General features: G+C 34.9%; 1 protein-coding gene across 2 annotated transcripts in view; it reads left to right on the forward strand.

The window, feature by feature from the left end:
* The window catches only part of LManII (Lysosomal alpha-mannosidase II), a 77104-nt gene extending 61167 nt beyond the window's left edge, over positions 1-15937 (forward strand). For both annotated transcript variants that reach the window (XM_090408954.1, XM_090408952.1), the window contains exons 22-25: positions 13619-13855; positions 14230-14379; positions 14703-14832; positions 15609-15937. In XM_090408954.1, the coding sequence (XP_090265080.1) occupies positions 13619-13855; positions 14230-14379; positions 14703-14832; positions 15609-15715 (624 nt within the window). In that variant the 3' untranslated portion in view covers positions 15716-15937. The remainder of the gene's footprint in view (positions 1-13618; positions 13856-14229; positions 14380-14702; positions 14833-15608) is intronic.
* The last annotated feature ends 806 nt before the right edge of the window (positions 15938-16743 follow it).

Consider the following 16743-nt stretch of genomic DNA (forward strand, 5'->3'; position numbering starts at 1 on the left):
ATTAGAACACTTAATATAAGTATTCAAAAAATAACGTCTTTACAGATTAACAGAAAATAAATTAATTACATAAATATACTTGACATTTTTTTAAATTAAAATTTTAGGCTTTTTGATTGCATATTCATAAAATTAGAAATAATGGTCTTAACTTCTAATTCCGCACATATATCATTTTCAATAGCTATTAACGCCAAACTAACAAGCCTTTTTTGTGACATACTTATTCTTAAGTAAGTTTTAAATTAAAACCTACTTTTAATCAATTCCAACTTGTCAAAGGAACGTACACTGCTCACTACACTAACAGGTAAGGTTAATAGTATTCTTAAAGCAATTGAAAAGTTAGGAAAGATAAATTATTGGACAAAATAAAATTAAGAATATCGAAAGGGCTTTTGAATATTTAAATTATCCATCCGAAAAATATCCTGCAAAGCACATAACTCGTCATATAGTTCTATTGCATTTACGTCATTATTATCGCCGTCCTTCAAGAGAATCTCTAAATCGTCACCAATTTTTCGTAAATCTTCGTTATTAATTTGTAGTAATCTATACAAGAAATTGAAATTATCATATCTTTTAGTTGTTCAAAACGTTCTATTAACGAACACATTGCAATGTCTAGAAGTGTATAAAACACATTCACTCTAAATTTATCTTCCGGCGATTGTAGCGTTTCGTAATGATGCTCGTAGTCAAATTGTCGTTTCTTCTTTCGTCGTCGAACTTCCGTACCAGTTTTAAATTCTTGTTCTCCATTCACCTCTTCACTCAGTTATTTTGCCGTTTTCAGAACTTCTTTAAAATTTGTATCTGATCGATACTCTCTTGTAAGAATATTTTTAAGTTTTCGATAGATTCTAAAGCAAGTGCAATGTTCATATTTTTGTCTTGAAGCATTTTACTCACAGGGTTTATTCTGTTAAGTAAATCATGCTCAGTTATAAGAGAGCAAATAAATTTGTCGTCCTTTATTTTAGCACATGATGTTTGTGCTTCATGCTGAGTTTCTTCATTAAAATTTTCATTATTTAAAATTTCAAAAAGTGCATCGTAAATTTCTCGTAACTGATATCGTAGAGGGCAGATTGCATTAATTTTACTTTCCCATCGCGTATCTGATAGCTGTTTCAATGTTAATTTTTTACGAACTTTAAAAGGATTGCCCAACGTTTGTAAGAGAATGAAAAGAAATTGTATATTTCTTGAATAATTGCAAAGAAACTAATTGCATCTGCATTCACTTTGGCTGCATCGTTAATAATTAAATTTAGAGTATGAGCAGCACATGGCACGTAAAAAGCTCGAGGAGTTTTGTTTAAAAGCAAATTTTGGAGCCCATATTTTTTCCCCTTTCATATTTGCCCCATTGTCATACCCTTGACCTCGCATGTCTTCAATGGGAATGTTCCATTTTTCCAGTTGTTCCATTATTGTTGCGCATAAATCACGTTCTGTGGAATCTGATATATCTGCAAAACCTAAAAAGTTTTCCCTGATCTTAACAATTCGATTGTCACAGGGAAACAAAGCGAATAATAATGGTCATTTGTTCTGTTTTATTTACATCAGGAGTGCAGTCTAAAATTATGGAATAATATTTAGATTTTGGAATTGATAATAAAATTGCATCCCTGATTGCGTTACTTAAAGTTTCCAATATTTCATTTTGGCTGTCTTTACTCAGATAGTGTACTCTATTGTTTCTTTGTAGGGTCCTTTCAACATGATTTTCCATAACGGGATCAAACTTCGCAAAACAGTTCGACTAATTTTAAAAAATTGCCGTTATTCCTTTCATATAATTTATCAGATGATCCGCGAAAAGTTAAATTTTGCTACCAAGGAATTTTATAATTTCAATCAAGCGTTCTAAAACACTCGTCCAATGTTTCTTTTCCATTGAGTCTCTCAATCAATAGTAGTTTTGTTTTTTAACTTTTTATCAACTTCCTTCCATTTTAAGAAATTTTTCATGTCAGTTAAACTAGTCTCATGTATATGCAAAGTTGTACTTACATTTCTTCAATCGTTATAGCCTTCTACAAGACTACTTGATTCGGTAGGTGCGAAAGGTTTGCAACAAAAGCAAAAAACAGAATTTAAAGTTTCGGAATAAATGAGCCATGTTCTTGGCGCGAGGTCACCATTTTTTAATTGTAATACGTGTCGCCAAATTTATGACCATATGTATCTCTGGGATATATTATATTTTTCTTTTGAACAGGCCCCATTTCAATTAAAGCAACTCGTAATTTTTCATCAATATTTCCCCATTCACCTGGATCTTCTAAATTTACAGAGACTAACAATGTGTTAGTTTCGTGGTCAACTACAACTATATCTTCTCCTAACTATTTTTCACTTAAATCATGCATCTTGTTATCTTGTTCAATAGTTGCAATAGTACTTGCATGAAAACTAGATGATGTACGCGGTTTTTCAAGTCTGATTTCTGATGTATCGAGTTGGTTATAATCTGCATCAGAATATTTTAACAAATTTATTAAGAGCCCCAGTGTGTTTCTTAACATCTGCTTCTTTCGCAGCATGACGCTTACGATTTTATGCACCGGATAACTTTTTTTAATTTTTGATTCCATTTCTATTTTATACCCACAAGAAATTATTACACAATACGACACAGAGACGAAATCATAGTCCGCACTGCACTACTGTCAGTAGCCTACTGAGATGCATACCATATGACTGGTTAACTAGCAACAAATGTTTTGTACGAAAATTCGTTTCTGCTCATAAAAACCGTTCACCCTTTCACTTTAGATAGATTGCAGTAGACACAACATTCTGTAGGCAAGCATTTAGCCTGCTCTCGCTGCAAAATTGTAAACAGCCGGCTGATCAAAGAGGCGGCAATATACAATTTTTAAAAATTTTTATTCGGTGTATCCCGCCAATATTTATTTTAATATTGATCATTCTAAGATTTTTTTGTTTTCATGATAAAAAATTTTGTTTCTTAAAAATGAAATTATGAAGGGTGCCCCGGCGGCGGCGCCCGCATGCTCTGCATGCCCGCTTCCGTAGGCCCTGGCTTTATGTCTAAAAAAGACAGACAATTGTTAACTTCTAGCTCAGAGGTGAATTTGATGTTGTGATGAAAGTTTATTTAAGTGATCTAGGAAACTTGGAGATTGTCTGGGCTGTGTTTCCATATAAGAAAAACATCATCAATATAATGGAGCCAGATTTTGGGTTTCATTGTGGCCGAAGAAATTGCTTTTTCTTCTAAGTCTTCGAGAAATAGGTTTGCTAGCACTGGGGAAAGCGGACTGCCCATTGCTAAACCGGTATTTTGTTTGTAGATCTTGTCTTCGAATCTGAAGTAACCTGAGGTGACACAATGGGTAAGTAGAGCGAAGAGTTTCTTGGATAATTTGTTCTTGAGAAGAGTGAGAACTTCCTGAGTTGGTACATTGGAGAAAAGCGAAACTACGTCGAAGCTTATTATCATGTGTGATTTGTCCAGTTTTAGGTTTGTGATATTGGACACAAAGTCAGCTGAATTCTTGAAGATGATTTATCTGTGAGATGTCTTAAGGATGAGGTGAGATATTTAGGTAAGTTGTATGTGGGCGAGTAGAAGCCTTCAACTGTGGATCTTAAGGGAGTATTTATTTTGTGAATCTTAGGAAGGCCATATAAACGTGGGATAAAAGGATGAACGGATCTCAGCGAAAGACGGATATTCCTAGATAATTCCGAAGTTGATTTAAGAAGATTGTTGGTCCTATTATGTAACTCTCTTGTGGGGTCCATATTAAGTTCAAAATAAGTATCTGCCTCTAATAATTCCAGAATTTTGTTGCTGTAGTCTGTTTTATTAAGAATTACTGTGGCATTTCCTTTGTCCGCTGGTAGGATGATAATGTCTTTGTTCTTGCTCAGTTTTTTAATAACCACTCTTTCGCTAGGAGAAACGTTGTCAGAAGGTGGTTTGGCATTTACTTATTGTAAAAATAGCTTTCCATCCGATAGATTTGCATCTTGGGTTGGAAGTAAGGAGGCAACTGTCTCTATCTTAGTGAGAAAAACCTCCTTGGGAATGAATGTAGGAGCGAGGACGAAATCGAATCCCTTTGCAAGAACACTTTCTTCGCCGTTGTGAGTATACGTGAAGATTTATTTACAACTACTTTTTTTAACAAAAGAGGATTAAATTTGTTTTATGTTTTGGGATCTGGAAGCCAAAAGTGCGCTGATTTCTTTCGTGTTGTTCCATGACATTGTCTAAGGAAGCCTCTAAGCGGTTTTGTAGAGAACTTTTCTTGGTGAAAAAAAAAAGATAGACCGCGTTTAGTATCTTCAATTTTCCGATAGAAGATCTAGTTTTACCTTGTGGTAAATTCTATGTGCCCGAGCTGTTTTGATGGATTCTTTGAAATCAAGAAAAGAAAACGAGGAATAATAGAATAGCACTTACATCTTTTTAAGAAAACCAGTCTGTTGATGATAAGTCCAATGTTCCTGAGTGTCCTTTGCTGGCCTTTGGTGAGATGTTGGGTATCCTCGTCATAAGGAATATTGCTATTTGTATGTAGATTGATTCGGTTTATGAACATGTTCATTAATTTCAATGACTACAACCATAGAGAAAATTAAGAATAAAAGATTAATAGACACAGTTTCGTTGGTAAGCCAACTTCGTCAGGTGTCAAAGTACAAAGATATATACACAAAAAAGACCTGTTATAAGAGAGAGAGAGATCTCTTATAACAGAATCCGAACCAGTGCCCTCGACAGCCACGTTTTTTTCTCTGTAAACTCTGATGAAGGCCGCCAACACCAAATAGACTGGGTTTAAACTTCTAATATTCACAAATGTTATGAAGAACTTGCAAGACGTATTCTGGAGTCAAAAGAAATCCCCCTCGATTCTACCCACATGCCTACAATTATACGTACAATTCGCATGTCTCTACTGTTCAATGCTGGCGTTCTCGCGAGATCACTCGCACGCGTGTAAATGTAGCTAGAACTGAAGCGCGGACTCCAATTTGAACTCAACTGTAGCCTTTTTTTTTGACAGCTATGTTGTTGTAAGTGTGTAATGTTTCTGTCGGTCTTTTTTGGGTACATACCTTTGTACTTTGACACCTGACGAAGTTGGCTTACCAACGAAACTAGTTTTGTCCGTATTAAATTTATTCTTAATTTTCTCGGTTATTGTAGTCATTAAAATTACTGAACATGTTCATAAACCGAGTCAATCTGCATACAAATAATATATATATATTTATAATATTTTCGAATAATATTTGTTTTCTATTATTATCATACAGAATATTTACATATATATACAATTAATACATGCTACATTTTCTGCTCTGTACTAAATTCTGTACGCAGTTTAACCGAAACATTTTTTCTTTGAATATAAATACACATAATTTTTTTTCATATCAGTATCATCATTATTAGTATACACCAGGGGGTGTTCAACCCGCCGATCGCAGAGCGATTTTTGGTCGATCTCTTGTGTATTCCTCCATACTTACAAATTTAATTAAAACTGAAAACGCCGAAGCTGTACATGGCGGCATTAGAAAGATTGTTATTGAAACTTGTATGTATGAGAAAGGCTTGCAGGCTCTAAGTGTAAACATCTCCGAAGTCAGTCAGAAAGAGTTCAAACAAGTTTCCGATGACCGGCAACTTACAATCAAAAGAAAGCTGTGGAGAATAAAAGGCGTGTCGAACTTGGAACTTAAGATGAAAGACTCATACCGATTCTTTGGGCGTTGCCAAACTTCATGCGAGGTCTCAGAGGAGGCCTAATAAAAAGGGACTGAAGCAAGCAGAAGGGGTCCCGGTTCCAGAGTCGCCGTCATCGTTTTGAGATGACGAGTTTGAGAGAGGAGATTCCCCGCTTCCAGAAAGGAGCTTCTCGGTTCGAGACGTCGCTAGAGAGAGAGACTACTAGGCCGCAGACAAGGTTTCAAATTGCCGAAAGGAAGAAGTCCAATTGCCGGAGAAAAGTTTCCAGGCCAGGTTAATGTCAGACATTCACCAGTGTGCGTTTTCATTACAATTTGATGAATATCAAATTGTATCAAACGACTTCACTGATATTTCTCAGTTAATGGTATTTATTCGCATGGTATTTCAAGATTATTCAAGTAAAGAAGAACTTTTGAAAATTATACCATTATTGGGAAGGACTAGGGGAGAAGACATTTTTTCGGCATTTGATGAATTTGTGAAAGAACATAAACTTGTGTCTATTACTACTGATGGTGCTCCTGCAATGATAGGTAATAAATCAGGCTTCATTTCATTATGTAAAAACGATGACAAATATCCAGATTTTTTAACGTACCACTGTATTACTCACCAACAAGTACTGTGTAGTAAAAGATTAAACACAAAAGATGTTTTGGATATTACATTTAAAATTATAAATTCTGTTCGCGAAAAAGACCTGCAACGGCGGTTATTTAAATTACAGTCAGATGATGACAGGGAACTTCTGTTGTACAATACTGTTCGCTGGCTCAACAGAAGTCAATTTTTAGAAATATTTCTTATATTAATTAACGATATACATTTTTTTCTTGATGAAAAAGGAGATATTGATCCATAATTGAGTGATAAAAGATGGTTGATACAGTTATTATTTTTAGTAGATTTCTGTACGAAATTAAGCAATTTAAATTTAGAGTTACGAGGTAGAAATAAAAATTTAATTGACAAGTTCAATAAAAACTTTCCAACAATACTTACTTTTATTAAAGAAAAATATAAATGACCGTGAATTTAGACAGCTTTCGTATTTATTAAATTTTTTTGAACAAAATGAAGAAATGCTTTGCTATGATTTAAAATAATTTATTCATGAAATAGAATTAGTTGAGGAAGAAATAAATTCAAGATTTAAAGATTTTAATAAAACTGAGATGATTGTATCTTTTATCAATAATCCATTTCAAGAAAACTTGAACATCACAGAAATTTCAAATAAAATTACTGGGCTGTTTGATATAAACCAAGCTGAAGTAGAACTTGAGATAATAAACATTCAGAATAGTTTACATTTAAAATCAATAAACAGTGAAGTCATTTGGAAGTATGCACATGACAAATTCCTAATATTAACTGATATTGGGCGAAAAATTCTGTCGTGTTTCGGATCGACATACTTGTCAGAATCCTCTTTTTCAAATATGACCGTCATAAAAAATCAATTAAGAAACCAAATTACAAATGATTATTTGGATGATTGTCTGCGATGGGCCTCTTCTTCATATCAACTTGACTATGAAAATATTGCGAGGTCCAAACAATGTCAAACTTTTTTTTTAATCAACCAGCATTTCCTGTAACTTGCGAGTTAGTAATCAAGCTGTTGTTTTTTCTAACTTTGGTTTTCCAAAATAGAGAAATAAATATTTTATTCCAATATATTTGTTTTTTTATTTTGTTGTATTAAAATAATTAAAAGTGATAAATAAATTTTTAAATACACAAATAAAGTGTTGTTGTTTATTTTTAGTTGTTTATTTGTGCGTAATCAGATATCAGATTGGGGGAACGTGATCAATATAAGAGAGTAGATCGCCGAATAACTTTTTCTAGAAAAGTAGCACGCGTAGGTAAAAAAGGTTGAACACCACTGTTATACACCATACTGACATATACATTACGATAATTTGCAGCCTATGATTATGAGGGTTAGTTGAATGAGGCCGGCTATCCCCCCCCCCTACTTCGAAGCTAGGGTTAGCTTTTATGAAGAGAGTACGATTAGCCTTCACTATTTATGTTGTTTGATACTATATATGGATGGAATGTAGGCGTTGGATGCTGGTGATTTGTCATGTGTACACAAGTGTTAAGGCCATATTAACTGTGTTGGTGTAGTTTCCAGAGTTCGTGTTTTAATGTTCTTTAGTTGTCTATGTGTTTTAAATTTCTTGGTAGGTTGTTGACTAGCGTGGGTATCTGATGTGATCTCACAAAAGAACCGTGTGAGTTGTTGAAGGGTCTAGGGATGTAAAGAGTTGTTGTGGGTCGTGTTATGCGATATGAGTTTCTGCTGTTACGACATTGTTGAAGTAATTCCAATACACAGCCAATATCCGATCCTGATATTGGCTGTTGTATGTGAGGCCTCCAAATCACAGTTGAAATAATTTTCCGATGCCATGTTTCTATTTTTTCTAGATGTCTGTTTGATGTGCTTGCGTAGATTGTTATGCCGTACCTAAGTAGCGATTTGCAGATACCGTGATATAGGAGTTTTCTGACGTTAGATGGAATAATGTCTTTTACTTGGAAGAGTTTTGCTGTGATGATGCGGAGTTTAGTATGTAGGTAATCTATATGTAGTTAATCTATATCTATATAGATTGCCACCATTTAAGGTAGCAATCTATGTTAATAATAATAATAATAATCTCCCCACCGAGTGCAGAGTAGGGTAACGTTTGTGTTGAAATGCGAAGTACTGTATTGTATATCAGTTTTCATCATCTTCGAGTTCGATCTCCTATCTTTCATGTATACTTTAAATCTTGTGATCTATATGTTATCGCCACGAGTGCATACTAAAGGTGTCCACTCTAAAAAGTGCCTGGATAGGTGATTAACTACACTTATATTGGATGATTAAGCAAGAGCGACTTACAAAAGCCCGAAGCAACCAACCCCTACAGTTTTTTAAATGTATTTTATAGCTGCATTAATTGCAAAAGCCATTTGCTGCCACTCATATTAGCCTCTAATAGTGTCTAAGGCAGTAACTATCGATTTTCTAATAAAAGTAGATTTTTTTGTAATTACATAAGAATATTTGGTATTTTAAATACACTAATGCATTTTCTGATTTAATTATTAGCAGTCGTGAATGATTATTGTGCATGCAGTGTACGTCATAAATGTCGTCGTGGATATTCCGCGGACTAAAAACGTGTTCTAGAATATCTCTTCTCAAACACAAGATGGCGCCACTGTTTGACTGTACTCCTTCTTTACTGTACAGCAGGGTTTCTCAAGCTTTTTCTACGATGGAACACTTCACAAACTCTGAAATTTTCACGGAACACCTTGGCTACTTTGTAATGTATTAATTAATAATTAATTGGTAATTTAGCCGATTTTTATTATGAATTAATAATTAATTAAACGTCAATTAAAGTTTGATTTAATTGATGTTTTAATTGATTTAATTAAAGTGTCCATAAACCATCATTAAATTAATTTGTGCTGATTTTCATTGACATTTCCCATTATGATCACGAAATATATTTATAATATTATTATAAGTACTTACAAGTGAATGCAGACTTTTTTCCCTGTGTGCTGGTAGTTTTCCCCTCCTTTTGTACATCCTGGAGATCTTCGTAGACTTGAGGTGGATGACTCACTATCTGCTCCGTCATAAATACCTTCAATAAGAGATTTCTTAATACCAAAATTAAACAAAGTGCCTTATCTCTTATTCATATCAGAATTTAACTCTGTATTCCTATTACTTTTAAAAAAATCACGGCACTTCGGTTTCAGAACAAGCACTTACACACTGCAATACGAACTTGCGAAGACAGTATTCAGTAGTAATAGATCTGAGAACCAGATACAGACTACCTTGATCTTCAATTTCAGTGGAAAATTTTTCTTTATATTTCCTTGCTGATTGGTCACCAATATTTGCAACGCAGGTGTTATTTCGTTCAGTTTATGCCGCCCATTGTTGTAATCGGCTTGCAGGCCATTTTTATGATCGGTCATAAACGGCGGTATTCTCTTTCCCGATTGTTAAAAGATTTCGATGTGTGAAAATTAACAATAATTCATGAATACTTCCATGTTTAAAAATATGCCGCTTGGTCACTGACATTTGCTACCACAGATGTCATTTCCTTCGGTTTTGAGAACAGAGGATATGCCACCATTGTTATAATCCGCTTGCAGGCAATTTTTATGACCCGTCATAAACAGCGGCATTCCCTTTCCCAAATGTTGAAAGGTTTTGATGTGTGAAAACTAACGATACACAGATGTTATTATGCGTTCTGGGTCTGAGTTTTTCGGCATATTCACGAATAGTATTCTCCTCAGAATATTTCTACTATAAAATATTTATTCTAATTATTTCTAATTCATGAAAAAACTAAAATGACAAATTCCAGAACTTCTCGCGGAACACCTATTCACCTTCCTCGGAACACTGGTGTTCCGCTGAACACAGTTTGAGAAACTGTGCTGTACAATAATGTCACACAATAATGTCACACACTGCCGTTACCCGCGTAGCCCTTTTACAAATTTAATAACACTGACGTATCCCGTCTCAGACAAAGGCAGTTTGAAAAAAGCTACAATAATGTTACAGTCAAACACGAATAATTATAAATGAATTTATTTCTTAACATTTGAGTTATAATAAATTAACCGGCTCGCACAATTGCTGTGTTTTGTTGTGCGTTTCTAACAACCCGTCAGTGATCCTGATTAAAGAGTTTAAGGAATACAAAACAGAGATGCTAATAATAGTTAAATATTTTATTAATTATTATTATTCCGCTGGACTTCGAGATTTAATAAGAATAAGAGTATTATCCACGTGCGTATAACCTGCACATCTATCACAAATTTTGGCCCGCGCACATGCGCACACTCTCTCTCTCTCTCTCTCTCTCTCTCTCTCTCACACACACACACACACACAAAATATATATATTTACCAGGAGTTAAACAGTTGTTGAGGACCGTTATAATTTAAGTTACGAATGATTTTGAAATTTAGTGGAGAGTTCAGTCCCCGTGATTCGAAGTATTTGAATTTAATCGTTTAATGCAAACAGTTGGAAAGCGATTGTGCCATCACCCAGACATCGCCTTAGCGAAGGTCAGTCCTGCCAAGAGACACATTTAATTTAAAACTTCCCTCATATTTTTAGTTATTGAATGATTAATTATAGAAGAGACCTGCACTTATCTGCAACATTACTGCGATAAAAATATAAAAGTTAAAAAAAAAAGTTAATCAAAATCACTTTGGCAAACAGTGGGATATGTTTGCTTCTACTTTGTGTACAGAGGTGTCTTCTCGCTCAGATCATACAGATCTTCAACATAAATAACTGTAGACGCGTATATTTTGCAGATATTGGGTAGTCTGCTACTGTTTTCAAACTTCAAAGGCAAAACCCTTCAAACATTCGCGTGCGAATGTTTGAAGTCGATTCTTCATACGACAACGTAGAGAAATAAACCAAGAAATATTCTTAAAAGTAATAGGCTGATCGCCCTTCATGCTTTCTTTGCAGTATTAGAGAGAATTACTAAAATTTGTGCTCGAAAAAATATCTAAGCACATGCATTGCTGAACTCCATAACTGAATTCATTTTTCACGAGATGAACGAGAGAAAATTTAACAGTTTCTCTGAAGCTACGGGGAGCTTTTGAAATATTATCCTCCGGCATTTTAATTCATACCCTCGGGGTATGAATTAAAATGCCGGAGGATAATATTTCAACAAGACTGGTTTAAAAGTCATTCAACGGCCACATCATAAACAGTAAAAATAAATAAAAATTATAGAAGTTTTTCCCTTCATCTAAATGACCTTAGGGTTTAATACTTGAGATAATTTCGTTCGTAATCCAGATCAACCATTTTTAAACCTACACTTATCAACCCTTTGCAGTCGGCATCGCATTCAACTTCGCTGCTGATTCTCTCAATGAAATGCAAAATACGGTAAACAAGATCCTTTCAAATTGAGAAGCACACCCCTTAGCGAAGCCATTTTGTATTATTTTTCATCTTTGTGTTCTTATATAATAACAGTTGTAAATTATTTTGCAACTGTTATTAATGTATATAATGGACTTCGACAAACCTAAATATTATTTAACTTTTAATCGTCGTCCGTTCTCCGCTCTCCAAGCAACAGACATTGTATTTCCGAATCCCGTGAGAGGATTCAGCTTGTTGAATGGAGCAAGCGTGCTCAAGCTTTCCCCATCATACTACGAAAGGCGGAAACGTCGAGTACATTTTCGTACTTTGAGTAGGCTAAGGTAGTGTTTCTCAAAGTGTGGTACGCGTACCCCCGGGGGTACGCGAAAGGTCACTAACTAATGAATCACATCCCCTCTCCAACTGCTATATAAGCCAAGCAAAACCACATGTTGCCGGTGGAACATATGGTTTTGCTTGACACCACCCCCGTCGTGAACTTGTTAAAACTAAGAAATATATAGTGAATGTGTTTCAGATATTATGGAATTCGGTTGAAGGGAATTAATATTTCAACTCAACTGTTAAAATGCTAATTTGTCTTTGGTTCGCGCGATCTTCTGTTAATACCGCACCAATCATGTGCAGTTCTTCGCTGCTCTACGTATCTCAAGTCTTGTAAATTACTGGTAATTTTTGTTTGAAATAATGGGAAAGAAGATGACGCTATTTGGGTAGATGACTTTGACGATGCACACAAAGAAACTGTTCTCGATGCCAAAAGTAGGGATAGCGAGTAGGAGCTTCTTGGTAAGTCGCACCATTTTCAGTTTTTTTCTGAAAACTTTAGTTTCCGAAAATCCCCGCACATCTCGCAAGACGATTTTTTAGCTTTAATTTTGGGGAAAAAGTTAGAGTTATATTCGAGTAAATACAGTAATTTTTTAGCTTTCAAATTCTTACGTATGGATCATTGGTTAAAGACTGGATTTATAAAATTCACAAAAGAGGGCAATATAGCAAACACAAGTAGCTGTAAGCCACAAGAAAACGTTGATATTGCATCTGGATCAAATGAAATTGATAAGGGTGTGTCGTCGGACATCTCTAGACAACCAGCTAGGAAGAAGATGAAAAATTTTCGTAAGTATGATGTGAATTACTTGAAATGTGGATTTTCATGGATCTTCATTTCATGGGAAATGAAGAGGAACCTATTCCAAATTTTGTTCTTTTAAAAATAAATCATATTTTTTGTTTACATGAACATATACATTCAAATAAAATAAACATTTAATTTTAATTAATATTTTAAAGCAATTTATTAATTTTAATTACTTTTTAATTTATTAATTTTTAATTAATTAATGATTTTTTTTAATTAATTAATTAGGGAGTACTTGGTAATAATCAAAATTTAAGAGGGGTACGTGGATATTTGAAGTGTGAGAAACACTGGGCTAAGGGATTAGATAATCCGGGTATCTCACTCTAGGCACTACTCCGGCCTCTGTTAAGCGAGGTGGTGGCTGTCTCGAACAAAAATTGCCTGTCATCTTCAACCTACTTTTTGTTTTTTTTTAAATTTTTGTTTCTTTTGAAAATAAATAATACTGAAGCAGTTGAGATTATGTGATAGGTAAGCTATTTATCTTGTGTACATTTTTAATGCATTATTTTGTAAAAACATTTACATCTGTCTAATGTTTTTTTTTTTTTTTATCTGCATGACATGCTGCTAAAATAATTTTTGAAGATGTAATATAAAATTTAAATAATAAAATTTGAATTTGAAAAAGAAAATATCGCCTGTGTCACTGTACTGGACGATATGTGACAGGGTGGAAGACTTGAGGGATGTATGAAAAATTTCCCACTAAGCTCATGTTTTTTTCTCTGTCAGATTCACCGACGTCTACTACACGATGACGCCTTCGGAGTGGGAGAAGCTCTTAATGAAACAGGAGTGAGTGGGAAGGGCCTCGTGGTGCTCGGGAAACACTATTTATTGCTTTCATCGATTGAAGATTCCTCCGCAGAACATCGCGACCTTGCTCAACGGATTTATATGGCCCCGTGGATGTCCTTTGCAGCGTTTACAGGATCGGAAGTGGAGTGGATCCACGATTTTAACACCGAGGTCAGTGCGAGCGAGATAGAGTCTTGTCCCTAACGGACGGACAAAAACATCTTGGGATAGCAGTAAATGAATTTTAGTTTTTAAATATTTTACTTTTTAATCCAAATTCTGTATGACTGCCTTACAACAAAAAATGTGTAAAGGACATTGCAGGTCAGAGAATCTTTTATTAACATTTAAACAACTTCCTGTTTATACAAATACCAAAGCAGTGCCTAATTGTTTTAAACTGGCGGTAAAGTATTGAAAACACAGAGTAATTCTGACACTGATTTGACATCTCTTTCAGATGGTTTAAAAGATAAAGGACTTGCTTGCAATTTATTCTCTCAAAACCTTCTTAGAGTGATCTGTTTATTTCTGTTTGTCCTTAGTACTCTGGACTGTTGGCTCCTCTTCCTCGAAATGTGCATCTGCTGACTCTTGAGCAATGGAAAGGTTCGCGTTTCTTACTGCGTTTAGAACATTTCTACGAATCACACGAGGACCCCAAACTTTCTAAACCAGTCACTGTAAATCTAGAGGTGAGTAGTGTTTTTAAGACGCCATTCTTTCTTACATTCTGTATTTTTTTTTTTTCTACAAGGACGGGTTATTTTGGACGTTTGATAAAAATTTATAATGCAACAGGATTCCGTCTTTTAATACGAGGAGTCCTCTGCCTTCATTCGTAAATATTGCTTAAAATATACTCCTGATGAATATTGTTTTATAACGAACTGATTTTAATAATGGAGGAACGAGAAATAACCGAAATCACCAGATTCCTCTGAAAATAACAACAAAACAAGATGAATTTATTAACGAAGACGTGAGGAAAAGAAAATGATTTTTTGTTTGTTTACAGAATTTTTTCTCCACGATGAACATCACTTCCCTCCAAGAGACAACTTTGGGAGCAAACGTTGAACTCAACTCGGCTAAACGATTAACGTGGAAAATCAACAGACCAGAACTTCAGTTATTCGATGATTACGGTAAGTGATAAGTCAGCTGTTTAATTCATTTGTGTTTCAGCTCACCACACTGTTAAGGAATAGTTTAACAGTCAGAAAGAAAAAAAAATCAACTTATTTCTTATAGTTAACAAATAATACTTAAAATTGTTGCAAGAGCCTGTGTAGCTCAGTGGATGTGGCGTTTGCACACCACCGCGCTAGGCCGCATGAAGGAAGTCTTGGTTTCGAGTCTAGTCGGCGACTAGAGGAAATTTTTCTAAGCCTTTTTTCGACCGGTTCCCGAGTTAGTCGATCTCTGGCACGGGCAAGCAGGTTTTTCCTCCCGGAAACTCGGGTTTTTCGTCCTGTAAACTCAAGAAAATCGACCGTAGAACCCACACTATTTCAGACATTAAATATATTGTGTTAGGGTTAGAGACCACGAGATGGCGGCACATTTGAGCCGTCTCTCTTCACTGCGTACCACTTAATTAGTGATAGCCTTGGGTCATCTGTCTCTGATTGGGTACCAGTGGAGATTGAACTGCCCACTCAGTCTCCAAAAGTTAGATAGGGCTAAATGGCCTCGCCTACTCCCGTGTATACGGGAATAAAAAGGCGTTAGCTGATTTTTTTTTTTTTTTTTTTTTTTAGTTGTTGCAACATAATATGAATAGCATTGGTTATGCTAAAACTGTTGAGACAAGTGATAGTAAGAAAGATGGAAAATGAGTGCCTTGTAAACAAACAAGAGAGAGAGAGAGTGAGAGATTTTATTGGGTTTATTCTCATGCAGTGTATATTTTTGTCATCAGTTTTCCAGCAAAACGCGAGGGAGTCGCAGTTCAGCATAACTCTGAAGCCAATGCAGATCAGGACTTTCCTTATCACCACTAAACCAAGACGAAGCATCTACAAATAACCTGAACATCCTTAAGGGAGTATCTTTTGAATGTATTTAACATCCTCATCATCATTAGTAGAGTAGATGAAGCAATAACGGATGAGACGATTCTCATGTGAATAACTCAAATTTTGCTGTATTTGTTTTGATCATTTAAATTGTATTTTTGCTCTCATTCAGAGTAGGATTCTCGTTGGCTGTTAACGCTATAATGTTGAATAAACGTCTTTAAATCACCTATTTTAAGTGTTTGGTGTTCGTTTTTTATAAAAATAAGTTGCATTCATTTTGTGGGCAGACCTAATGAAGCGAATTCAACTCTTGGTTGCGTGAGAGTTTATGATTCCAAATATTTTAATCTTTAATCTGCGTAAGTAAGCAAACAATGCATGGTTTGAGCCACAGACATTTGACTGATCACCTGCTTTGATCGGTTCCCCGGATATCAATAATCCTCTGGAATGGAAGTTATAAAGATTCGAGGAGTATCTTTTGATCTTTTTGGGGTTGAAAGAAGCCTTTTGATTGCACCACACTATAAGAGTCCTCGTCAGCTGTTCGTAGCACGTTTGTTGCTTGCCAAAGAACAGTCAAACATTCTTAACCTCAGTATATGTTTGAAAATTCGCAACATATTTCCACGGTCATGACACGTCCTCGTGACTAAACACGTCAAGCGTTTGAAACGGATTGGGTCCCTCTAAGTTCAGAAAATATGGTTATTGGATTATAAATGAAAAAAAAAAAAACATCATTGGCACATTCTATTAATATGGCTTTATTTTTATATAATTAAAAACGGAGACTGCCTCTGAATACTTCTTTGTCATTTCAAAGGTTTCAAAGTATTTGATTTTCGTATCTCTAAATATATATAAAAAATAGTCCAAACTCTTTTTTTTTCTTTTTTTTTTTCGTGACTTGGTTTCCTTTCAAGGCAGGCAAGAAGAATCAATTAACCTTTGTATGTTGACAAGGAGTAATGAAGGATGACATTTCAAGTGTATTATATCAGGAAGACAACCGAAACGGCTAAAAAAAAAAAA

The sequence above is a fragment of the Typopeltis vanoorti genome, chromosome 19 (genome assembly GCF_054136105.1).
Source record: "Typopeltis vanoorti isolate ZY-2024b chromosome 19, IOZ_Tvanoo_1.0, whole genome shotgun sequence".
In the NCBI taxonomy this organism is placed as follows: Eukaryota; Metazoa; Arthropoda; class Arachnida; order Uropygi; family Thelyphonidae; genus Typopeltis; species Typopeltis vanoorti.